The 25,873-nt window shown below is 54.2% G+C and overlaps 1 protein-coding gene across 1 annotated transcript in view; it reads left to right on the top strand.

Annotated features, from left to right (window-relative positions):
• The window catches only part of CACNA1I (calcium voltage-gated channel subunit alpha1 I), a 116,474-nt gene that overhangs the window by 19,193 nt on the left and 71,408 nt on the right, over positions 1–25,873 (top strand). The window contains exons 3-4 of the mRNA XM_035721872.1: positions 13,019–13,130; positions 15,212–15,345. Of these exons, the coding sequence (XP_035577765.1) occupies positions 13,019–13,130; positions 15,212–15,345 (246 nt within the window). The remainder of the gene's footprint in view (positions 1–13,018; positions 13,131–15,211; positions 15,346–25,873) is intronic.

Here is a 25,873-nt window from a genome sequence, read left to right as displayed (position 1 = left end):
TCTCTCAGCAACTCCCATGAGGTGGCAGGGCCGGGAGTTTGCTAACCCCCATTCTATAGCTGGGGAGCCTGAGGCCCCGGAAGGGAGCATGCCTTGCCCAGGGGCACATGTTGAGTAATCAGACAGCCAGGGCAGACCTGCCGGTGCTGATGGCTTGCTCATGGCTGGGGAAGGGGCTCTTTAGGGAAGGGTATTCCCTCCTCCTTCAGCCTGGGGCTAATGAGAATGCCCAGATGGGTGGCCAGTGTTGCTGGAAGAAGCAACACGTGTCTGGGAAATTGTCCGTTTCCCTCCATCTGGTGTAGAGAAGGTTTGTTTTTCTCAGAAGTAAAAGTCAGCATCGAGCTGTGCCCTAGGGATGCTTCTGGTGGCCAGAGGGGCTGTCACACTCTCGACTGGTCAGCAGGGTGGGCTGGACAGCCAGTTGGAGGAGTCTGGCTGGGCCAGAGAGGGCCTGACCCTCAGGGCAACCTCTGGTACCATCACATGGGGATTTCTTTCTTTTTTTTTTTTTAAGATTTTATTTATTTGACAGTGAGAGACACAGCAAGAGAGGGAACACAAGCAGGGGGCGTGGGAGAGGGAGAAGCAGGCTTCCCGCAGAGCGGGGAGCCGGATGTGGGGCTCGATCCCAGGACCCTGGGATCATGACCTGAGCCGAAGGCAGACGCTTAACGACTGAACCACCCAGGCGCCCCTCACATGGGGATTTCTGTGTAAAGAGAGCTGTGGGTGAAGAAGCTGCCTCTGATCCAACCTGGGGGCATTGGTGAAGCCTGCCCGGAGGAGGGGGCATTTGGCCTGGGTCTTGCTGCATGAGTAGGAGTTTTCCAGAAGCACAGTTGTGGGATAGTGTTCCAGGCAGAGAGAATAGTATAGAGAACAGTGAGTTTAGTGTGGCTGGAACAGGGTGAGGCACGTGCTGGATAGCAGGTGTCAAATGCCAGTTTGGAGCTTGTTCTTGATCTTGCGGGCACTGGGGAGCCCTTGATGGGTGTCCAGCAGGGATGGGATATGAGTAAATTCATTTGTTAGAATGGTCACTCCTGGAGCAGAATGGAGGATGCTTGAGGGAGAGAGAGGCCTGGAGACCAAGCAGCAGACTCCTGAAGCAAATGTTGATTGATGGTTGATGATCGATCGATTGATTGACTGAACAAGTGTTTTCTGTAGCTCAGCTTCAGAACAGTGTTGGCCACTGTTCTACACTTGAGTGGAGGTGCCCTTGGGCTGTTTAGCCATGTTGGGTGGAGCCTCGGAATACCAGGCCTGAATCTTCAGTGGTGACCCTGAGGAGTCCCTAGCCTGATGGGTGAGGCAGAGCCAGACCCACATCATACTCCTGTGAAGCAAAGTGGGATAAAGGCTGGGCGGAGGGACCCTCAGGGAGGCCGTGGCCACCAGGAGGATGGAGTGGTCAGTCTGTCCAAACTGGGGATGCTGCAGGAAACTTCTGATGAAGAAGGAGGCCTCCAAGCCAGGGCAGGAGGGTGTCTGATGGGCAAGAGGTGGAGGGAGGGGGCTGGCAGCCCCGCTGAGGGAAGTGCCTCGTCAAGGGCTCTACGGTCACCCGGGATGCTGGTAACAGCCTGGTGTGTGGGCTGGGAAAGGAACGGGGTGGGGGCTGAAGGACACCTGGGGTCCAGATTTGGAGGTCAAAGGGGGAGACTGCACCGGGAGGGTACTGGCAGTGACTAGGGACCACCTGTGTGGGGGGAGCATTCCATCTTCCCAGCCCCTCAGGCAGCTTTAGAGAGGCCCAGAGAGGTGGAGTGTTTGTCCAGGGCCGGAGCGGCTGAGGGGGGCTTGGGCGGGAGCCCAGGGTGTGCGCGGCCCCGTGAGAGCTGACCGCGAGGCTAGTTGTAATTGATAGTGAGCAGGAGAATTAGAAAGAGGGCTGGCTGGCTAATGAAGTGTCAGCCCCCTCCTGGGGGCATTTAAAACATGATTGGATTTTTATTCGTCCATCCTGCCTGGGCTTCGGCGTCTGTGTCAGTAGCCAGCTTTGACCTGCCACCTCCCTCGGACCGCCTCGCCATCCTGTTGGGAGACAAACGGCCCTGTTTCTTTCTCTCCGAGAGAAATCGATCTGTCTTTTTAATCAGCCGGAATGTCTCCTTGCTAATCTCACTCCAGCTCTCCCGTGGGGCTGCCTTCCGCACTTCTGGCCCCGTCTGCCCTGTGGAGCTGCGCTCTGGTCTCCCCCTTCTCTCCCCAAGTTCAAATCCCGACGCTGGTACTTCCTGCTGTGTGACGCTGAGCAGACAGCTCGACCTCTCTGGACGACAGTTTCTATCTGTCTGAGAAAGCATGAGAAGGCTCGGCTGACTGCGAGGTGCTATAGGAATGTGAGGGCTTGGGGTGTTGGCGGGGAGAGGGCCAGGGTGGGGGTGGGGAGAGTAGGGTACCCAAGGTCTGCACCTGGCTTCCCCCCAGAGAGTGGCAGGAGAGGCTCTCAGCCGCACCCCTACGTTGAGTGAGGAGATGATTGGGGATTGGCTGTCCCCCAGGGTCCAGTCTGGGCTCTGCTAAGTGCAAGCTCCGCGACCTCAGGCAGGTCACCCCTCTCTGGGTGTCAGTTTTCTCATCTATAAAATTGTGGGGTGGGGGAGGTTAGGCTGTATCAGTGGTTTTCACTTGGGATGATATTGCCCCTAGATTTGGCAATGTCTGGAGGCATTCTTGGTTGTCACAACTTGGGGAGGGTGTTGTATTGGTTTCTAGTGGATAAAGGCCAAATATCCTACAATGCATGGGACAGCTTCCCGACAAAGAATTATCAGGTCCTAAATGCCAAAAACCCTGGCCTAGGTGGTCCCTGGGATCTCTTGAAGCTCTGAAAGTGTGGGCACAGCATGGGTCTTGGGGCAAGGAGGGTGGAGACTGAGAGGGGGAGTTTCTGAAGGAGGAAGAGAGGACAGTGCTGAGTCCCCACCTGAAGGTTTCCTGTGGTCATATAAACTTGGGTTTGAATCCCGGAGCTGCCATTTACTAGAATGTCACATTTCCAACTGCCTTCCCATGCACCCACCCGTCCATCTCCCCACTCACGAGTCCTTCGGTCCATCCATCCATCCATCCATCCATCTTTCCATCTCTTCATCCATTCATTTGCCCATCAACCCATCATCCATCTACCTAACCTTTACATTCATGCATTCATTCCCCCCTTCCCGACCATCCACCCATTCACTTGTTTGGCAGATACTTGTTGATCAATACACCTGCCCCTATCTCCCATCCACCCTGCCACATGTTCACTGTCCAGTTAAACCCTCTTCTTGTACTGTCTACAAGGCTTTTTGTACCTGACTTGTTCTCCTCACCTTCTAGACTATGAGCTCCTTGAGGGCAGGCTCCACATTCCATAAATACCTGTCTGTTCTTTAGGCCCTGGCCCTCAGCTCTGCACATAGTAGGTGTGCAGAAAAACTTTCAGTGAAGTGTATCCTAGCAAGCAAGGTTTGGAGGTGGAGGTTGTGTGGCTAGAGATGTGGCTGACCAAGAGCACTTACACAAAGGGCCTTCAGTGTCAAGCCAAGGAGTTTGTCCGAAGGCGGTGGGAAGCCACGGAAGGCTTTTGGTTCCGGAGGAACCCTCTGGCTGTGCATGGAGGATTTATCAGAGGAAGCCAGGCTGGAGGAGGAAGCTATTTCAGAGTCAGGGGTGAGGGAGTACAACCTGCCTGGGTGGAGGTGCAGATTTGTGGGTGGAGGGGAGAGACTGGGGTGGTGAAATGGACAGGTCTCTGAGAGGGACAAGGCGATGAAGGGGAGGGAACCTCTGGAGGGTTCTCCCATCCGGACAACTTCTAGCGTTGGTTGTGGTTGGGGAACATCATTCACTGGGGTAGGAAATGCAGAGAATTTGGTGATCTGGGGAGGATAGGCCCTACGCCATTATGATGTCTTTGAAGTCCCCAGAGACATCCTAGGGGGCATCTTTGTTGCTCAGCAGTGAGTCGGCCTCGGGCTGGGACAGATTCCGGACCTGGTCCGCTGGCCGACCACCGTATCGCCAGAGTTGGGGCCGTGGCAGTGGGTGTGCGGTCAAGGAGAGGAGAGGGGAGACCAGAGGGTGGGGAGCCTGAGAAAGGCCAACATTTGAGGGACAGAGCCAGGAAGTGGGAGGAGGACCTGCCCAGGTCCTTGTGGTATCCTTGGGGCCCAAGGAGGAGAGAGTTTCTAGGATGAGGGTCTTCACCTGGGGTCCTTGAACTTGGAAGGGGACAAGTTGCACGTTTGTTTTCACTGGTGTCTGAGTGAAACTGAGCATTTCTTTCTGTTGTGAACAGAGGTAACAAACCAGGGTGTGATTTTTGGCAGTTCCTGCAACTCACTGGTACTGATCATCCGTCACCCCGCGGTGGCTGTGGACTTGATCACTGCTCTCCAGCCGCACACATCAGACCTGCCACAGGCGCTGGCTCTTCATCGTGTTGATTATGAAGCTCATGTGGCGCTCCATCCCAAGTCTGTTTTTAAAAAAAATGTTTTGACAACTATTTTAACATAACTGGCTTCCTTCCTTTCTAATTCTAGGCATTAAAAAAAAAGTATGCATTAAAAACATGATTCTGAGAAAGGGCTCGTGAACTTCCCCAGGGTGTCCGGGGAAGCCTCAGAACTGCTTTTGCAGGAGAGTGGGCCGGCCGTGCCCAGGGCTGCTGGCCAGATGGGCGAGGCGGAGGGTGCGCATGCGTGATAGCATGTGCAGGTGCCCAAAGGGCTGTGGCGCTCAGTGGGAGTGCATACGTGGACGCGTGCACGTGTGTGGTCACTGGCAGGCAGGGGAGACGTGTGGTGGGGGACAGGCCCCCAGGAGACCAAGCGAGAATATCATCACCCTCTGTCCGTGTCTCCACCGCGTGTCTGCTTGTGGTTTCTGGAGGGCAGGGACTGCATCTTCTTCATGTGGGGTTCCCAGAGCCACTGTGGGCCAGACAGAGGGGGTCTCGGTGAGGGGTTGCCAAATAAAGGAGTAGTGAGTGATGGATATTAAGAGGGAGAAGAGGAGGGCTCAGGGTGGGAAGGGAGGCTGCAAATCCCTCCAGCACAGAAACTCCTCCTTAGGCTCCTTGATACCTCCAGGTGATGGGGACCTCACTCCTTCTGAGCTGCTCCAGGTAGGGCTCTGGGCACAGAGAGGGATGGATACCCTCTGCCCTGGGACAGCACAGCCTGGTTGGTGGTGAGAAGCCAGGACAGACCACACTCAGTTTGATAGCTGACATTAAAGGGGGTACATCCAAGACATTGTGAGTACCCCCTGCCTAGGACTCCAGGAGGGTTCCCCGCGGCACACCTTCTTTGGGGGTGGGCTCTTGAGGCTGGGCCAGCCCCCAGACAGTGGGACCCTGGGCCCCAGCGGTCTGCCCTGCCCTCCCCTTTTCATCAGCAGGGGCTGAAGCCTCCTTGGCTGGAGTTCTCATCCCATGGACCATCCACCCTGGGTTCTCTTCCAAGCTGGCAGCCCCTGTTCCCTCACCTCCCCCACTCCGGCTGTCTGCACTGGGCACCGAGGCCTGCTGGGCATCTGGGAATCAGAGACTTTGGCCAAATTCAATGAGTTCTCAAATTAAGGGGCCTCTAAGAAGTGGGATTGGGGGCAGGGACAGGGAAGGAAGGGAGCACTCACTTGCTCATCTTGCCCCTGTAAGGGTTCTCAGCCCACGGAGACTCTAGCATATAAGCAGAACCAGTCTAGCCCAGGCTGGGCTGTGTGTCATGTGGGGAGCTCCCCATTGCTGGAGGCATGTAAGCAAAGAGGCCTTAGGACCATCTCTCCAGCAAGTCTGTCCACTTTATGGAGCAGCTTTCTGTCCCAGCTCAACCACCGTGTGACCTTGGGCAAGTATCTGGACCTTTATTTTTGTATCTGTGAAGTGGGTATAGTAACCCACTATCTCCCGAGGCTGCTATGGGCATGGGAGGAACAAATTTTTTTTTTTTTTTTTTTTAGAGAGGGAGAGAGGGAGATTGGGCAAAGGGAGAGGGAGAGAGAGTCCCAAGCAGGCTCCATGCCCAGCGAGGAGCCCGATCCTGATGTGGGGCTCGATCTCACAACTTTGAGATCATGACCTAAGCCAAAATCAAGAGTTGGATGCTTCACTGACTGAAGCACCCAGGCGCCCCGGGAGGAACAAATCTTTAAATAAACAGGGGATAGGATGGTGTGAGGTTCAAACCCCTCACTAGCTGTGGCCTGAGCAAATCAGTCACACTGTCCCTTGCAGGGTTGTGATGAAGGTTGACACGGCGAGGGGGGTGGGGTCTGTGAGAGTGGCCGCCCCAGCAGGTGCTCGTGTGGTTTTATTGTTGCATTTTATTTTTCCTTAGAGCAATTGTCCTTCATCATTTTTTGTTGTCCCCCCCCCCCCCTTTTAAAGTAGGCTCCAAACCCAGCGTGGAGCCCAACATGGGGGTTGAATTCACAGCCCTGAGATCAAGACCTGAGCTGAGATCAAGAGTCGGAAGCTTAACTGACTGAGCCACCAGGCGCCCCTGTGTTGCCCTTTTTATTGAGGTGTAAGGTGTACATGCAGCAGAGCTCACAAATCTTTGCGTCCAGCTCAGGGCATTTTCCCATATAAATACACTCCGGTGACCACACTCAGGCCAACAAGAACATCTCCAAAGGATGGAGAGCACCCCAGAAGCTCCCCCATCCCCCACCTCCGATGGGTGCTCCCCCGAAGTCACCGCTGCTCTGAGCTCCTTCACTGTAGGGTTAGCTTTGCCTGATTTTTCACTTCATGGAATTGGATTCACACACTTTGCTCTTGGGTGTCCTGCTTCTGTTACCCGGCATTATGCTGGTGAGCTTCGTCTCAGCTGTCGCACATGTCAGCGGTTTGCTGTTTGTCATTGCTGGGGAGTATTCCATCGAATGGATGTGCCGCTGGCTTTCTCAGCCTCAGCACTGCTGACACATGGGGCTGGATAATTCTCCGTGGTGGGGCTGTCCTGTGCATTGCAGGATGTTTGTTTAGCAGGGTCCCTGGTCTCTACCCATTAGATGCCAGTGCCCTGCCCCGCCCCCCCGGGGGCAATCAAAAATGTCTCTAGACATGGCCACATGTCCCCTGGGGGTCAGAATCATCCCTAGTTGAAATCTGCTGCCCGACTCATTCTCCTGATGATGCATGCTTGGGTTGTTCCCAGGTTGGGGCCGTTATGAATAACAGAGCTATGAGCCTTCTGGCACAGGCCTTTCTGTGGACTTCTGTCAGAATTTCTCCAGGGTATGCACCCGGGAGTGGCCCAGCTGGCTCCTAACAGGGGCCTCTGTTTCACTTTAATAGATGCCGGGGCGCCTGGGTGGCTCAGTCGTTAAGCGTCTGCCTTTGGCTCGGGTCATGATTCCAGGGTCCTGGGATCGAGCCCCGCATCGGGCTCCCTGCTCCGCGGGAAGCCTGCTTCTCCCTCTCCCACTCCCCCTGCTTGCGTTCCCGCTCTCGCTGTGTCTCTCTCTGTCAAATAAATAAATAAAAATCTTAAAAAAAATAGATGCCAAGCAATGGCTTTTGCTCATAAAGACAAGTCAAATGAATCAATTAATGAATTAGTGAATGGATATATTCTTTGAAGCCCAAGGGTCTAGAGCATCGTTGACATTTGAAATGGTAGCCACACATCACAGCCAGGTCCTAGGACAAGGATGTGCTCTAGGGACCTCCAGGGCAGGTGTAAGCCCGGTTCATCTCCGAGCCCTGATGCACAGCCCAGGTATACAACAGGTGCTCCGTGGATGCCTGTGGATCTGGCCATGTAGAAGCCGTCCTAAGAACTGGGATCTGGAATGTCAGACCTCAGCCTTTGAAGACTGGAGGCCTGCGCTCCTATCCTGGGACTCACTGAGGACCAGTAAGGGAAGTACCCCCACGTTGGGGCTGGCTCTCCTTCCCTGCCTCTCTGGTCCAGGAGGATGCAGCTTCCAGCCCTTTCTTCCACTTGATTTATTTAGACAACTGAGGTGCACCCTGGGAAATGGATCAGATTTCAGATTTGACAAAAATAAAAACAAATTTGGCTGCCTCAGCCAAACCCAGCACTCCTGCCCCCACCCCCCTCCTAGAGCCCTCCGAATTACAGAAACTGTGACTGTCATCTGGGCCTACAGGATGGAGGGTGGTGGTCACCATGGTAACCGTGCTGGCCTCGGGCTCTGGCTCCTAGAGAGGAGGCTGCCCTGAGGGGCCTGCTGGGGCGTCAGGCACTGTCCCTCCATCCGGTCATTCTTCTCTCTGGGAAGTGGCAGGTTTGAGGAGGCCCTCGGCCTGGTTGGCTTCCCAGGTGACCCTGTCCCTCCAGTTTTCAAGACAGCAGCTGGGACGTGGGGTGGAGTGATGACTCTGGTCCAGCTGGACTTCTTACTGACTGGGGGCCTTGAGACCAGCATCCTCCCCTTGCTGACTTGCCCTCCTATTAGCTCCTCCTCGTGGGATAGCCCCTCCTCCCAGCCACGCAGGGGCCACAGGGGCGGAATGTCATCCTTCCTGACTCCCAGGCCGCCTGTGACCCCGGCCCAATCGGGAGGAGACAATGTGGGTGAGAAGGAAAAAGCGGATATTCCACTGAGCACATGCCAGTCGAGGGCCTCTCGTGTTCCAGGCTCTGTGCCTGGGGGTGGCGGGGCACGTGGCTGGGAACATGGGATTAGGAGTCAGCAGGGGGCAGATTCAAATCCTGCTGCTGTCACGTAACAGCTGTGTGACCCTGGATGGGTGTGGCTGGAGCTCTTGGAGCCACAACTCCTTCTCAGCTTCCTTATCTGTAAGATGGGGATAACAATAGTCCCTGCCAGTTTTAGGGGACTTTGCTGAAATTCTGGGGGCAACTCTGCGTTACCTGGCCTGAACTGAGTGATTCTTTTTGAAAGGCTGTTAATGAAGATTCGGCCCTCGGGAGGCGGACACGGGTCCGAAAGGCTGTGATAGCATCTCTTCTTTATTCAAGGTCATACTAGGTAGTCAGCAGGTAACACGAGCAGGGGATTGCAGTCCTCCGCTGGTGAGGTCGTTTCCCCTTGCCCCCTGCCCCCCCCGCAAGCCAAGGAATGGGAGACCCTGGGTCCTATTACAGGAGAGGGTGACAAAGAGAGGGCTTTCCCTGCTGCCCACCACGTGCCAAGCCCTCGTCCCCGGTGCATGGCTACACAGGCTCTGTGTTCTGTGGCGTCTGGGCCCCCTCCTGCACGTGCTTGCTGTAGGGTTTAAATGAGATAGTACGAGCTGTTTGATTGGAAAGCTCCTTGACAAACAGACATTCAGGAGCGCTTGAGAAAGGTTTGCCAGTGTTACCTTCGTCACTGCTGCTAACCCGGGGCCTGGTACATGGTGGACGCTCAGTATATGCTCCTTGATTCACTGCTGGGCTCCGAAGACCACCGGAGGCGCCACCAGCAGAGCAGGGGGAGGCCGGCTGTAGGTGGGGCTGCGCCTCGCGTGCTGGGGCCGGGGGTGGGGTGGTAGTGTGGTGGGGGTGACTCTGCAGCCCCCAGGGACCCTTTGTTTCTTTCTCTCCCAGCCGGGTGGGTGTCTGGGAAGGTTTTCTCTGCCAAGGAAGCCCAGCTGGGTCGCCATTGATCTCTTCCCCCGTCCCTGTTCCTCAGAGGTGCCCGTGGCTGCCGGTCTTGGGTCGAATGTGGGGGCTGTGCTGAGCAGGTGCTACACATGCAGAGCCTGGACCTTTGGGGAGAGACGGGGTTTGGGTGTCTGTCTGAAATCCAGCCATGGCTCAGGGACCCCTGTGGGCGGGGAGTCTGTGGTCTGAGGGTCCCTTCTGCTCCTGGCTCACGGTGTTGCAAGGAAGACTCTCTGTCCCTCTGTTTCCCATCTGCGCAGTTGGGGATTGAATTAGTTGCTTCCTGAGGACCTTGGTGGGATTGTTCTGTGAGGGAGGTCCCTCTGGCCAATGGAGCAGGCAAAGTGACGGGGTCCCCGCTGCACAGCCTCAGGTGCCAGGCGGGTGGCTTTGAGCCTTGCTGTGAGAGGCAATGGGAAGCACTGAAGACTGCCCTCGTGGAGCCAGCACTCAAGTCTTGGCCTGCCCTGTTACCTAGAAATCCTTACCGCCCTCTTGGGGCCTCCGTCCTCCCTCAAATGGTCCCAGAACCCCAGAGTTATGCCTGACTGTGCTCTCAGATTTCCTCACTGCTTATAACTAATGGTGGAAACATTAGGCATTGGGCCAGGCCATGGACTTCCACAGCCCAGAGACCTCGACTCCCTCTGACAATCTCCTTCCCCACGCTTCGTGGTCTGGTTTGGCTTCAAGGAGGGCTGGGGCCTTTGATCCCCGAGCCAGTGGGGTGCATGTCAGAATTGGGCAACAATACCAGCTCTCACTTCTGAGCCTCCCAGGCTCCTGGAAAGGGCCCAGGCTCTGCCATCTGGGATTTCCCTGAGTGCCTTGGGGCAGGGCTGAGACTGTCCACCTCTGAATGTCTGAAGCTGAGCAAGCTAGAGGTGAAAGCCACTCCCTCTGCCTCCTTGAGGGACTCAGTGCAGTAACAACAGAAGCAGCGCCACGCAGTGGCTCTGGGCCCCGCTGAGTCAGGTCATTTGGGGGGCTTAGGCTGTGTGACCTTGGGCAAGTCACTCCAGCTCTCCAGGCCTGTTTCCCCATCTGCCCCCAGTGAGCTGTGATGAGAGCCAGGGCCATGTCCCTAGGGACTTGGCACACAGTAGTCATGGTTACTGCCAAGTTCATTACTGTGGTACAAGTTAGACCATGTGGATAGGGAGCACTTCCAGAGAGGAGGCTGAGCCACCACCTTGTGAATGGGGAAAGGTGCCTCAAGGGAAGTTTCAAGAAGGGACAAATGGACTGGGCTGTGAAGGATGGGTAGGAGTTTGCCTGGTAGAGACAGTAGAAGGAAGTGCATGCAAGAGATATGCTTGGGGACAGCAAGAAGTTCATTGCATGCCAAGCCCAATTGGTGGGAGGTAAAGCCAGAAGAATTCATTGAGTTCAGAGTGTAGGCAGCCTTGGGTGTCAGGCTAAGGAGGGTGGAGGAGCCATAGAAGGTTTCTGAACAGGGGAAGGGCATAATCAGAGCTGCGCTTCAGGCAGATTGATCTGGCTGTGGCCAAATGGCTTGGGGGCAAGCAAAGCAGGCTCTGGTTCTGAATCTCAGCTCTGTCCTTTTCCACCTGGTGACCTTGGGCAAATCAGGTTCCCCTTTGTGTCTCAGGCTCCTCATTTCTCAGTGGGACTTAACAACAGCATTCAGAATTAACTGAGGTGATGCTTGCAAAGCGCTCGGATAGTACTGGGCGCACAGCACTTGCCTGGTGATTCTGTGGGGCAGATTGGAGGGGCAGAGACCGGAGCCGGAGGCTGGGGGATGCTGTGCAGGGTCCAGGTGAGAGACACTGGGGATGGTCTGAGGCCTCAGGGAGGGAGGCGGAAGTCACAGGCAGAGACAGGCCATGTATCACAGAGGAGAACACTGGCCTTGGAGTCCAGCAGGACTGGTATGAATCTCAGCTCCGGTACTTCCCAGCTGTGTGGACTAGGTGAGGCCCCTAGTTTCTCTGAGCCTCATTTTCCTCATCTGTACAATGGGCCTGCTGACCTCCATTACTCAGGGCCCTGGTGAGGAAGAAGTGGGGGTTCTGGGCTCCTGGGAGAGACCTGCTAAGTGCATTTTGAACTTGAAGCTGGCAGGGAGGGCAGAGGAAGCAGAGGAGGAAGCTGGGAGGAGAGAAAGTGTGGCAGGCAAGGGGAAAAGCAAGGGGGGTGGGGGATGTTCATTGGTAATTAGAACGCTTGAACTTCAAAAAAGTTAATTAATGACGAAGCTGCTGCTCAGAGCAGTGCTCAGGCTAGAAGGGGGCCCTGGCAGGGACTGCCGTTAATTACAGGCTGTGGCGGGAGAGTGGCAGTGGGGTGGGGGCTAGGAAGGAGCAGGGCTGGGCAAGGAGGGTCAGAAGGAGAGGTAGAAAGGAAAGCAGCATCCCAAGGTGAGCAAGGGCCCGGGGATGAAAGGGAGGCTGTTGCCAGGGTAACCAGGTCCGTCTCCCATCAGGCAAGAAGAGGTGTTCACCCCCCGTGGGTGGGGTCTGGCTAGTGTGGCTATGTCCCAGCTTAGAGCAAGGGGCTGGGGTTCTCGTTTGGAGACACGTAAGAATCACTGGATATCAGAATGGACAGGGCCCATAGAGATTTACTTATTCATGCACCAGACATTTACTGAGCTCCTACTAGATGCCTGTCACTGTTAGAGGTATGAATGCAAAACCCCTGTCCCCTTGGAAAGGAGGTTCTAGCTGTGGATGAAGACAACAAGCATGCCAACCAGACAACTTTAGGACATAAAAGTGCCTCAGAATCCCTGCAGCTGGTGGCTGCAGGAGACTTTCTGCCTGGCCGGGCCTGTGGAGGCTGAGTTCCATCCCTCTTGGTGCAGAGGCCGGGGAGGACCTAGGCTCCGATATTCCAAAATCCGGTGATGAGTTCTAACCCCGGCCATGGAAGAGGAGGGAAGGACAGGGTTGTCCAGCCCATCCCAGCCACACTGCACAGACCCTCTGCAGTCTCCAGCTCCAGGCTTGGGGCAGACATGGAGAAGGCATAGGTCAGGGGTGGGGAGAGGTGGTCAGAGAAGGGAGGCAATGACAGAGGGAGGTGGTCAGAGGTGGACAGGCAGGGATAGTCCAGAGATGGCCTGCCAGCTGGGCGTCTGTGGGCTTCTCCCTTCCTGGGCCCGAAGGGAACACTCAGGCTGGGGCAAGGAAATGGGGGAGGGGTCCTCGCGAGTGGTGGCTTCATAGGATTTGTGTTCTCTGGTGGGTCTGGCACCCGCGGCTATGTCTGTTGTGAGATGCGTAGGCTGCTCTTTGGTCTCCAAGGTCTTTGAAAACTTGGGCGCAGACCTGCTCAGGGGGGTCATCTGGAGGGGAGTGGGGTGTATGCCTGTGTTTGTGGTGGGTGGGGTATTATAATCCCGGGTGCATTCAGCCCTCCCTTGGCTACAGTCTTCCCGACTGTTTTGTCCTTGACTCGGTGTGTACATGGTTTGAATGTGTCAGCATGTTGGTGATCCTGCTGAACTGCGTGACACTTGGCATGTACCAGCCCTGCGACGACATGGACTGCCTGTCTGACCGCTGCAAGATCCTGCAGGTGAGGCGGCCGGCCCTGCCTGGCTTGTTGTGCCCTGCCCATGCGGCCCCGCCCCCACCAGCCCCCCCTTGCCGTACCCCGCCCACCCGCCCCGGCCACAACACCCCATCCCGCCGACTAGCCCCGCCCCGCCTGCCATATCCCGCCCAGTAGCCCCGCCCTGCCCTCCAGACCCGCTCACCAGCCCTGCCCCACCCTGCCTGCCAAACCCCGCCCCGCCTGCCCTGCCCCGCCCTGCCCGCCACACCCCGCCCTACCTTCGTACCCCGCCCATCCGCCCTGCCCCGCCCCGCCTGCCATACCGCGCCTTCCGTCCTACCCCGCCCCGCCTGCCGTACCCATCCCACTAGCCCCGCCCCGCCCCGCCTGCCACACCCCGCCCCTCCCGTCCTACCCCGCCCACCCGCCCGGCTCTGCCAGCCGTACCCCGCCCACTAGCCCCGCCCCACCCGCCCTACCCCGCCCCGCCCACCCGCCCTACCCGCCATACCCCGCCTTGCCATACCCCGCCCCGTCTGCCATACCCCGCCCATTTGCCTTGCCTGGGGCGCTCCTGCCCACCGCCTGGCCTGCCCTCGCTCAACTGGCTGTCCTCTTCATCACTCCGAACTGGTCTTCCCCATTCCCCTTCTTGATCCTTTCTCCCCTCCAACCCCTCTATATTTTGAAGCCTCTGCCCTAGTCTAGGCCCCCATCTTCCCAGACCTAGGTGCCTCCCCAAGTCTTCTCCTGCTCTCTCCAACCCCAGACTAACCATACTGCCCCATTGCCAAGAGAGTTCAAGTGACCCTGACACTCCTCTGCTCAAAGCCTGCCCTTAGCTCCCTGGTGCTCTTGGAATGAAGGCCAAGGTCCCTACTTGCTGTCAGTTCCTGTCAGGAGCCAGCCTCCCGTATCTCTCCTGTTTTCATCTCCCAGGTCCAGGTGGGGGCCTAACCTTGGGTACCTGCCATGACCCCATGCAGCAGTTGTCTACCCGTAGTGCAGGATGTTAGGGTTATACTTATTTTACAGATGTGTATAAACATCTTCATCCTATGTCCTCTCCCTGGGAAAGCCAGATTCCTCCTGGGAGGAGTTGCCTTCTGCCTCCTGTGTTTCCCCAGGACTCAGCAGTTCTGACCAGCCCCTGAGCAGCCCAGGGTCTCAGAATCCCCTGGGGCACTTGTTAAAGATTCAGACCTGGCCCATCTCAAACTTGCAGAATCAGAATCTCTGGGGTGGTGGGTCTTGGGTCTGAGAGGGTGACAAGCTCCTCAGCCAGCCTCAGGCCCCTGGGAGGAGTTAGAACCGATTAGCTTCAGTGGGTACCAGGCTGGCTTCCCAACCAGCTGGTGAGTTCATCAAGGACTTCTTTCTATGTCAGTGACGCCCAGCCTCTGTCCCAGCACACAGGAAGTGGGCCCGTTTGTTGAACTGAATTGACCACAGCCCTCACTGATCCTGGAAAGAGGAATTCCACCCAGCCCTGTCCTCAGGAAATATCTACTCACTTGAGCCCATGCTTAGGGACGCATTTGGGGCCTTCTTTCTAAACAGAGGAAGGCAGCCCCGAAACCTGCCTGGAGGGGGGTCAGGTCTGTTTTATAGACCTGAATGTCAGTTCTGATTCTGCCGCTTACCTTCTTGTGTGACCTGCGGCAAGTCTCTTGAATTCTCTGAGTACGTTTCCGCCCCTGAAAGGGGGCTATCCATGGGGTGGCTGTGAGAATTAGGGAATGAATGCAGGTCAGATATCTAGCCCAGTGCTTGGCCATTGTTATTAGCGAGAGCCCTTTGCCCTGCCCCCATCTGGGGCCCTTGTCAGTAGGTCTGATTTTTGGGAACAAAAGAGTGGGCTGTATGACCTTGGGCACCTTCATTCCCCTCTCCGGGCCTCTGTCTCCTCATTTGTGAAATGACTCCATTGGACCAGGATCTCTGAGATTCTCTTCCTGCCCAAGAGGAGATGTTCCCAGGTCTTTTCCAGGCCCCTCATGTCCAGGCCTTTGTCCCCACCCCAAACTGTAGCTCCAACCCTATGGTCCTGCTCCAGAGCCTCATACTGTCCCTTGCTTCTTGCCTTCCTCCTGCCCCTGCAGGTGTTTGATGACTTCATCTTCGTCTTCTTCGCCATGGAGATGGTGCTCAAGATGGTGGCCCTGGGCATTTTTGGCAAGAAGTGCTACCTTGGGGACACATGGAACCGACTGGATTTCTTCATCGTCATGGCAGGGTAGGTAGCCTCTAGTGCACACCGGACATAATTTAAACAATTGGTGAGGCTTCTTGGTGAGAATGATGAGGCTGCATTGGGTAGGGCCTTCCTGGACCCCTGGGGCGGGAGGAATGATGGCTCTTTGCTGGATGGCCTGGACAGACAGAACTTCCTCACCTCTCTGGTAAGACATGTGTCCTCCTGCACTGTCGGCTGATACTGGGTCTGTTTCACACTAACTGTAGGACCTTGAGAAAGCGACTTAATCTAAGCCTCAGTTTCCTCATCTGTAAAATGGGGATAAGTATGACTCTATCAAAATGAGCACCCAATCAATGTTAGCTATTGTCTTATTACCCTAAATCGCTCAGCAAGTCAGAGATAGAGCACAGACTCAGGGACTGTGTGACTCCAAACTGTGGTTATTTCTGTCAAGACACAAGCTATAGTCAGAAAAAAGCCAGGTTACAAGTTTAGCCCATTTGGAGCATCTTGGACCCTGCTTTGTACCTTGTTCCTGCTTTCCTGGGTCAAACCGGGCTCATGCATTCATCTAACAGCCAGGGGTTGAATGGGCTCCTCCTAAGCATCAGCACTGTCCCAGGTATGGGGTATAAGGACAGCAAACGCAGAATAGGCCTTTTGCTTCCCAACTACTGTGTGGGGAGAGGCATCCAACAGCTATGGAGGTGAATGTACCACACACACAGAGACAAGGGCTCTGGGAAAAGCGTTGTGGTTTTCTGAGAGCATCTCTGAGCCAGCATGGCGGTTTGGGGGCTTGCGGACTTTCCTGAGGAAGTGACACACAAGAGCTGAAGGACAAGCAGGGGTTAACCGTGCCCAGTAATGGGTCAACAGAGCAGAACTGAGAAGGGGGAGAGACAGAGGGGAGAGGGAAACGCTGGAGGCCTGTGGGTGCGCATGTGAGTGTGCATGCGTCAGTGTCTGTGACAGTGTGAGTATTCATGTATGTGTGTGTGTGTCAGTGGGCGTGTGTGCAAGATGCCACTGGGAAGGGGCAAGGAGGGAGGACAGGCACGTGGCAGAGATGGGCAGTCAGCACCACCAAGTATATGCTGAACTCCACAAGGATGCTCTGAAATGAAATCATTTGTCCACTAGTGTTTTAAAAAAAATGTTACACCTCTGCTAAGGACTCTTCCCTAAGAACAGAGTTCAATTTCACAGCCACCCTGACAAATTACGTGGACCTCGCTGGAAGCTGTGCTGGGTTTGTATGGTTTCTTGTGAACTGTGCCACTCCCTTTGTCAAGTCCTTCATTCTCCTTTTCATTTTGGTTTGGCTGGAGGCCATCCTTAAGTCATTTTTGTTGTTGTTGTTGTTTTAAAGACAAGGTGTTTGGATAGTGTCATTTTTCAGTCTTGCCTGTCCAAACCTACGTTCCTTTGATCGTCTTGTGCGAAGGACAGTTTTTGTCTGCACCGCTCTGGAGTCATAATTTCTCTCCTCGGAGCCCTGCATGTGGTCCCATTCAAATCCACAAGCTCGAATTGCGGGTGAGTCCAGGACAGATCTGACTCTTCTTTCTGGCTTTTTCCCTGCCAGAAGCTTGTAGGGTTTTCTCCTTACCTTCAGAATTCAAACAGTTCACTAGGGCAAGTCTAGGTGTAGGATTGCTTCCTGTGGGGCTTTTGAGAACTGGTATTTTCCTTCTAGTCAGAAAAAAATCTCTTTTATTGCTTTTTTGGTTCTTGCCCATTTTTCTCTGCTGCCTGCTGGCAGTCCCACAAAGTGGATATTTCCCTCCTTTATCTATTCTCTGCATTTATCCTTTTTTCCCTCAAAGGTTTTATCTGTACTAGAGGAGAATTCCTCGACTTGTCTTCTGAATCACCAATGATGTCCTTTCCTCCAGTTACTGTCCCTCCTGGAATCGTTTGTCTCCCCTGCGTCTTATGAATTCCCAAGATGGTTTCTTGTTCCCGGGTTTCTTGGACCCGTTCTTGTTTTATGGATGCAATATTCATTCGACTCTCATCTTATGGATACTAAGTAGGCTTCTTAACAGTCCTCTCCTGACCTTGAAGTCAAAATATAATTTCCAAAGAGTTAAACAAAAAAGGTGACCCACACACAAATCTTAAAAGTCATGTGATTTATTCATCTCATTAATGAGGAACCAGCAGGATGGTAATCAGCAGAAATAGGAAAACAGGTATTAGAGAGAAAACGTGGGGATGAGAGAGTTAGGTTGGAATTAAAGCTGGTTAACGACCTACAGGGTCATAAAACCATAACTTTGGGGGTTATATTTTCTGTTGTGTAGAAATCACTTACAAAACTGCAGCTTAACTTGATTTCACAGCAGCCAGACCTTTAATTAAGAGTAAATAGTGAATGAAACAAAGGTATATTCCCCTAGATAGTGAAATAATCTTTAGCTGGGTCTATTAAGTAATGCTCCAAAATCACATTGTGAGAAATACTGCCCTCCCTGTGCCTTATGTTCAAGTTTTAGGATAATTTTTCTTGACTCCTGTTTCAGGGAAGGCATTTGCTTTGCTGGTTCCATTCAAATTCTCCTATGAGCATCCCCACCTTGCCCTTTGGACTTGAAGAGTCTCTCTTGCTTACTGATTCCCACTTCTGCTCATATTTAGAAATTAAGACAATGAAGATCCAAGCTGAGCAGAGTGAGGATTGGTGAGGTCTCTGGTATCTTTTTTTTTTTTTTAAAGATTTTATTTATTTGAGAGAGAGAATGAGACAGAGAGAGAGAGCATGGGAGGGGGGAGGGTCAGAGGGAGAAGCAGACTCCCCGCTGAGCAGGGAGCCCGATGCGGGACTCGATCCCGAGTCTCCAGGATCATGACCTGAGCCGAAGGCAGTCCCTTAACCAACTGAGTCACCCAGGCGCCCCAGGTCTCTGGTATCTTGTCTCTGCCCTTGGGTGGGGTCCGTAGGCCAGCATACCCCTGGCGGGGCGGGGCGGGGCGGGGCGGGGCGGGGGGGGGGCGGGCGGCGGGCGGCAGGGTGAGCGAGGGCTGCACGCATGCGCAGTCACATGGGGCCCCCCGTGCCTGGTTTCATGCTCTGTTACCACTGTTTTGAAATTCTTAATAAGTTTTGAAGGAGGGCCATGCATTTACATTTAGCACAGGTCCCACACATTATGTACTGGTCCTGGTTGGGGGCAGGTTCATTGGAGACTTTTTTGTTAGAGTCATGAACACACCGGGGTGACCCAGACCTGTCTTCTTCTCAAGGTCCTCCCTGTCCCTTGTGCCTCGGGAGGGTGTGGAGGCAGAGGGCAGGATGAGAAGCCACAGCCCGAAGCTCCAGAGCCCGGTCCCCCAGTCCCAGACTGGCCTGGTGCTATAAATGTTATGCTTCCCCGAGTAATGGGCCTGACATCTCACGGACATTTTCTTCCTTCCTGCTCCTCCCCTTCCCCAAATTACTGACTCCTTTTTCAAGCTGTGGACGAGACAGTCTCCACGCTGGAAGGTTCCTTCGAGGTCAGAGCCTTCCTCTTCACATCCAGTCAGCCCCTGCTCACAAGCTGTCGCTGTGGGGAATTCACCTGGCAGCAGATCCCAAATGGGGAGAGCCCGATGTGCTAGAAGAGTCTTTCTTTCACTGAGCTGAATTTGTCTTCCTGTAGCTCCTATCTGATGGGAACATTCATTCACTGATTCGTTTACAAAATCAGTATTTATTGAGCACCAGCTACACGCCAGGCCTGGTGTTAGACAGGGGTAAGGGGGCCCTGGGTTGAACGAGACAGATGCCATTGTGATCTTATGGTTTAGAAAACAGATCTAAAACAGAGAATACGATGCTAAGTAAATTCTACATTGAGATGGATGCTGTTGTAAGGAAGTGTAGAGGACCATGAGGTTGTGGAGCAGGGACCTGATTGACACAGCGGGGCGGCGTATGCTCCCTGAAGAAGAGAGGCCCCAGGCGGTGAGTAAGAGCTGACCGGGCGGAGGATGGGGGTAGGGGGTCTGGGGTAGAGGGGCCAGAATGCAGAGGGCCTCAGGGGCTGTTTGGGGAAGGGCTTGAGGGGGATGTTGGAGCCTAGGGATCCCGGAGGGGGGGGGGTTGGGTGCTGAAAGATGAGGACAGAGAGGGGGGCGGGGGCCTGATTGCACAGGGGGCCCAGGGCCTGCAGGCGGGGGCATCTCTGACAGACTCATGACAGTCCTTCAGAGTTTGGAAGGACCCTGAGATCATGACCTGAGCCAAAGGCAGATGCTTAAGCGACTGAGCCACCCAGGCGCCCTCCCTTTCTTTACATGAAATGTCCTCAACACCTGCCACCATTTGTCAAAGGATAGGCGAGGCTCCCGTGGTGCCTGGCTGGGGGTAGGTCCCCAGCCTCCCAATGATGGCTCATGGGGCAGAGAGAATGGGTTGTCCTGGTCCCAGTGCCACGTGGTGACCTGTTGAGTGGCTGTGCTCCCTGCCACCCCCTGGTTGTGTTCACTTTCCAAGCCAGGTCTCTCCCATCCTGGAACTAAACACAGCTGACCTTTACTTAACCCAAGTATCAAACTTTGCGTTTTTTGCTGTTAATTTTATCTCACAGTGATCTCTTGGAGTCCTGATTCAGTCACTCATTACATTTACTTCCTGTGCTTGATCAGCTCAGGATAGTGAGTCCTGTGGCACCTCACTAGAGACTCTTTCAGTGTGTGACAAACCTCCAGTAAGCATTGGGTTATAGCTGAACCCACCTCACTGTCTCATTTAAACCACTTTTCTGCTTTTGTCCATTAAGAGGTCATGAAATATTCAATGGCATTATTGTTGAACTTGAGATATTCTTTATTTCTGTATCTCCCTCGGTGCATTGTGCTGGTAATTCTACCTCCTCCCCTAACCAAGAACATGAATGGCCATTGCCATCTGTGGGGAGGGGCCTGGGCACTTCTGTTAAAATCTTCCCCAGGAATTCCAATGATGATTCTCCTAGGTGAACCAGGGCTGGAGGAATGGCCTGCAGGGACCTCTCCAGAATGAGGCTGATTCTTGCCAAGGGTGTGGACCCCTGCCTTGGATGAGTGCAGAGAACAGGAGCTGCTTTGAGTCGGAAAGCCCTTGAAAGCTTCCAGCTGTGATGGCATCCCAGAGAGGGCCTCGATGTAGGAAAGTGGAGCCGCTAAGGGATGAGCATGAGCAGACCAGGAACAGGCATCCGACCTCTCCACTCCTCAAACACATGCACAGCCTTGCACCCCTTCTCAGTGCTCCTCAAAGTTCAAGGAGCAACAGGATCTCTGGGGTACATGTTACAGTGCAGATTCCTGGGCCTCACCCCAAGGATCCAGACCCAGGGAGTATGGAGGGCCTAGGAATTTGCATTTCAGCCAAATGCCCGGGTGGCCCCAATGCAGGTGCTCTCGTTCATTTGGCCCTCAAGATGCCCTTGACTGGGAGTGCTTCAAGTGGAGATGACCGTTCCTAGTCCTGAGAACCCCAGGAAAGGGAAGAAGCATGAGGAAGGCCCCCTCTCTGATCTGGGGCCAGGATCTGAGTTAATTCTCATGACAGGTAGATGTACTTCGTGAACAGAACCGTGAGGACACCCCGCTAAGAATTTCTATCATCGTTAAAAATATTAACACAAATAGTAGTAATGTTAGTAACTCAGCCCCTTAGCCAGGGAGCGAGAAGGAGGGACTGGTCAGTGTCCATCACACCCTGGGATCTCTTCTCCTGAGTGAGTGAGTGCACACAGGGAACAGCTTGCCCACCCTGACTTTTATAGGCTCTTAGGAAACAAAATGTCAATTGTTCCTCAACCCTGGACTAGAGCTTTCTAAAAAGAGCGGGCAGGCACGTCCCCTCTGCAGTTGCTTGCTGAGAGTTCCTTTTGTCTGAAGTGCCCATCCGTGGTTCTTTAGAAAGCAGAGGGAATTGAATCTTCCTGGGCTCCATCCAGGGATGTGATAAAAAGTAAGAGCATCTACTGTTTGCCAAGTACTCACTGTGGGCCCAAGCTGTGCATTGTCTGGTTTAATCTTCAGACTGGCTCTGTGAGGGACGGACTGTGGTCAGTTCCATTTCACAGATGAGGCCCCGTAACCGGGAGAGACCTGCCCACAGTCACGAGCTGGTAAGGGAAAGGGCCGGGAGGTGAACCCAGGGAGCTAGGCTCCAGAGGCTGGGATTGAGTCCTGGTTCTGTGTAACTTGCTGGGATGTACTTGGCTGCAAGTAATAGAAAACTCAACCAGCAGTGGCTCGAGCAAATCCTGGGGTGTTTTTCCAACATAACATGAAGTTCTGAAGTTGGTGGATGCTGATGATGGCTCTGTGTCCTGGGGGCTATGTCCGTGATTTTCCAGGCCTTTCTTTCATGGTCACAAGGTAGCTGCTGAAGCTGTGGGCTTCGTGTTTGCATTGAAGAAAGGAAGGATGAAAGGAAACAGGGCTATGCCAGCTGCGAGTGTCCACTTGGATCAGGAAGACATTTTCTTTCCTAGATCCTTCCCCTGTGCTAGCACACTTGGCCAGAGCTGGGTCTTGTGGCCATCTTTAGCTGCAGGGATAGCCAAGAAAATAGAAAACATCATTGAATTTGGCTCAATCAACCAAGAATTGTTCCCTGGGGCCAGGCAGGATTGGAAAAAGCGTGCACATTATGTGGGCAACTCTCAGAATGTGCCACATTCCTCTCCTACGGCCTGAGTTTCTCTGCTCTTGGCCAAAGCTGTGGCCCTACCGTGTTACCAAGCCTAGCTGGAGCCTCCAGACTCTGCCTGGGCTGACGGGGCAGGGTGTGTGATCTATTGAGAAGTTTAAAGTCAAATCCAACCCATGCAGGCTGTGCAGAGGCCTGTCCCTGCTCACAGACTGGGCTGTGGTTATGGGTGTCAGAGTGTCACCATTGTGGCTGTTTCCAGAAGCCTTTGGAGCTGGCCTCCCTCCGGCATGACTCTGTGTGCATCATCTGTGAGTCAGGGAAGCACTCCTTATGTCAGCAAGACCAGGGCACCCTCCTGGTCTTCACGTCTTTACATCCTAATTTATCCTGGGCTCTATAGGTCTGTCTACTCCAAGCACTGGGTGCTCTGAGGGCAGGACTGAGGCTGACTCATCATCCCAGAGTCCCCAGAGCTTGGCTCTGGGCCAGCATGGAGGGGGAGTCTCCATGAATTATTTGTTTGGAATCTGTTGTGCCCAGGCACTGTGGAGCTGTGTGTGTGTGGGGGGGTTATCTGGAGCCGTTTTCTTCCTTCCTTCCTTCCTTCTTTCTTTTCTTTTCTTTCTTTCCTTTCTTTCTTCTCTCTCTCTCTCTCTCCCTCCCTTCTTTCCTTCCTTCCTTCTTAAAGATTTTTTATTCATTAGAGAGAGAGAGAGAACGCACCAGAGCGAGAGCATGAGCAGCAGGGAGGGTCAGAGGGAGAGGGAGAAACAGACTTCCTGCTGAGCAGGGAGCCCAACGTGGGGCTCAATTTCAGGACCCCGGATCCTGATCTGAGCCAAAGGGAGACGCTCAACCGACTGAGCCACCCAAGTGTGGGGCCACTTTCTTTAAGCTGAACTGGCGTTGGGTGGGTGTGGACCTGGGAAGATTCCAGTGGGAACCTTGGGGTGGATGGTTTTCTCATTTGCTGTGGATTAGAGTGGATGAGAGCGATGATAACCGCTTAGGTTTGTTTCCATGGAAACAAGATGCTACATGCTGTGAGGGGTGAGGGGTAAATCATCAGATTCTCAGGCCACAGGCTGACAAGCCGGACACCAGTCAATCATGAACCAGGAAGGCCTCTCTCGGTTACACGGGACAGGAACCTGCCCATCCTAGTTTAAATTTATCATTTCCTTTCCTGAAAGCCGCAGGGTCTCTGGCTTCAGGGCCCATTTGATCTAGAATCCTGGAAGAGATCACTAGACACTGTGTCCTTCCATCCTACAGCTCTGCTCGTTACTCTGTGCTGACATACATCCCGGCAGCTTTCCTCCCGGGGTGCGGGTGGCAGAGGGCAGCTCCGGGCTCAGAGCCCACTCTCTTGGCTTCACTGAAAGGGGACCTTCCTTTTCAGTCCCTCCAAGGAGTGTGGAAGGTAGCTTCCTTGACTTGGATTGGCTGGCGTGGGTCATGTGCTCATTCCTGGACCAATCACTGCGGCTGGGATGAGGCTGTGCTCTGATTGGCCAGAGCTGAGTCAGGGCCCATCCCCTGAACGGGGTGCGAGTCCGGCCCCACCCACGCCACGTGGCCTGAGAGTGGGGAGGGTAGACTTTGCAAAATGCCAGGACTCTTAACCAAAGAGCGGAGAAGGAAGGGAGCTCTGGGTAGGCAGACATCAGCAGAAATCAGCTGGTTTAGCAGAAGTAGTGTTTACTGACTGCGCTGCGCTCTCTTACGTCCTCACAATCCCGAGAACTTGGGGGAGGAGGTGGTTAACCCCATGTCGCAGATGTGGAAACGGAGGTTCAGAGACATTTGCAGTCGGCCCCAGGTCACACAGCTTGTATGGGCCAGATCCGGGATGCGCTCACATACGGCTGGCTCCAGAGCCCATGCTGACTCATTGCATGAGGGGTTTTACCTTTTCAGAGGCCAAAATATTCCAGTCCATTTGCCCCTGAGGACGTGGGCAACTTCATCAGCCCTCAGAGGGCTGCCGGGTGGGTCATCTGAGAGGGACCTTTACGCCCAAAGTCTGGTAGAGCCCAAAGTGTCTGTGTCTGGTTCCCAGCAGCTGTGTCCACTGATCCTGCCCAGACTATGCTGGTGTAACCGTGCTAAATTTCATGAAGCAGACATCATGAGGCGTGTTTGGGACCTATACTTAAAAATGATGTATTATTGTTTATCTGAAATTCAGACTTAACTGGGAATCCTGTATTTGTGTGGCAACTCTGCCCAGAGACAGAGTCACTGGAGTATTGTCACCTGAGTGGAGCCTTGTCTAGAGAAGATGTGGGATCTCCTGCTGCTGCGGTCCCTAGGGCTACCCTGGATCCCACCTGCCTGGGGCTGTGTAGGCAGCCTTTCCTTTGACTTTGTGGCCCCCACATCTTTCCTTGACTCTGAACTTGGCCTGAGTTGGTTTCAGAGCATCCGTTTCTTTAACAGTCAAATGGGCTTAAGAACCCCTGTTTTCCGGCTTCATAGGATTTGTGTGAGGATGTGTGGGTAGAAGTGACCTGTAAATCAGAAGTGCTGGCCAAGGACAAGGGTTAAAGTGATTGCTCCCTAATTCTCTCTTTCCATTATTTCTTCCCTCCCTCCCTTCCTCCCTCCGCTGAACACCTACTGTGTGCTAAGTGTGGGGTAGCAGTGTAGGCTGGTGGTCTAGTTATCCACTAGAGCAAGGCTGAATCATCACAGAGCTGCCTCCTGACAGATGATCTGCCATTTCCAGCATCTCAGCTTCCTTTCCATTAGCTACATCTTAAATTACATTTTAAGAAAGCCCCCGTGGTCCCCTTGCAAAGATTGAGGAAACACCCTATTTTTATCAGCAACACACAGAAATCATCTCCTGGGAGGGGTATTTCCCGGAAAGACGTTAAATCTCAGTCATTTTATGTTGCTTCTTGTCAGCTCCAAGCTTTTTTTTTTTTTTTTTTCTGATCTTTTCCCTCAAGTTCTGTGTTTGACAAGCTGGCGTGGAGAGCCCACCTCTAAGCCAGGCCCTGGGCTGGGACACTGGGGACCCAGTTGGGACTCTGAGGCCGCCCCTGCCCTGAGGAAGCGGGACACGACAGAGCACACGTCAGAGCCAGAGGTGCCCTCCTAGAGGACAGTGGGACACAAGGCAGGCGAGCTCAGTTCAGGGGTGGGATCTGGAAAGCGCAGGTAGGACTGGCAGATGCAAAGGCAGGTAGCCTGGAAAAAGCCTGGTGCACTGTGGGAGCATGGGATGCGCAGGTGCCCCTGGAAGGCAGGGCACGTGGCAGACAGTGCTGGGGCCACGTCAGAGCTTCTGGAGGCCCTTCCTGCCTGGGCTTTCTCAGGAGGCGGGATTCAGGGAGGGGTTTAAGCAGGCATGTGTGATTCGTGGGCAGGTGTGAGCTGAGGCAGGGGAATGAGGCTGTGACGGGAAGGAACTGCTGGTGCTTCTTTGGTTCCTCCTTGGGCCAGGCCCTGGTCTTTTTTTTTTTTTTAAGATTTATTAATTTATTAGAAAGAGAGCGCGCGAGAGTGAGTGTGTGTGCAAGCGGGGGGAGGGGCAGAGAGAGAGGGAGAGAAACTCAAGCAGACTCCCCGCTGAGCTCAGGCCTGACACGGGGCTTGATCTCACGACGCTCAACCGACTGGACCAGCCAGGCACCCCGGGGCCAGGCCCTGTTCTAAGCACTGAATCCGTATAGGAGCACATTTCATTCTCCCCCCACCCCTGGGAGGTCAGTGACTTGCCCAGGGTCACACAGCAGAGCTGGGGTTGGGATCTAGGCTCCATGCTCTAACCACTGGGTAAAACTGCCCCCGGGGGTGCTGGACCTATTCGGTGTACTGCCATGTGTGGTGGGCTTCCTGGCCACCTGACCAGCTGAGGGGGGGGTGCTTGGGAGCCAGAAAGGCGGCTGGCCTGATGCCTGATGCCTGATGGGAGGG

Source organism: Zalophus californianus, chromosome 9 (genome assembly GCF_009762305.2).
Source record: "Zalophus californianus isolate mZalCal1 chromosome 9, mZalCal1.pri.v2, whole genome shotgun sequence".
Taxonomy (NCBI): Eukaryota; Metazoa; Chordata; class Mammalia; order Carnivora; family Otariidae; genus Zalophus; species Zalophus californianus.
This window is presented reverse-complemented; position numbering and strand designations above follow the sequence as displayed.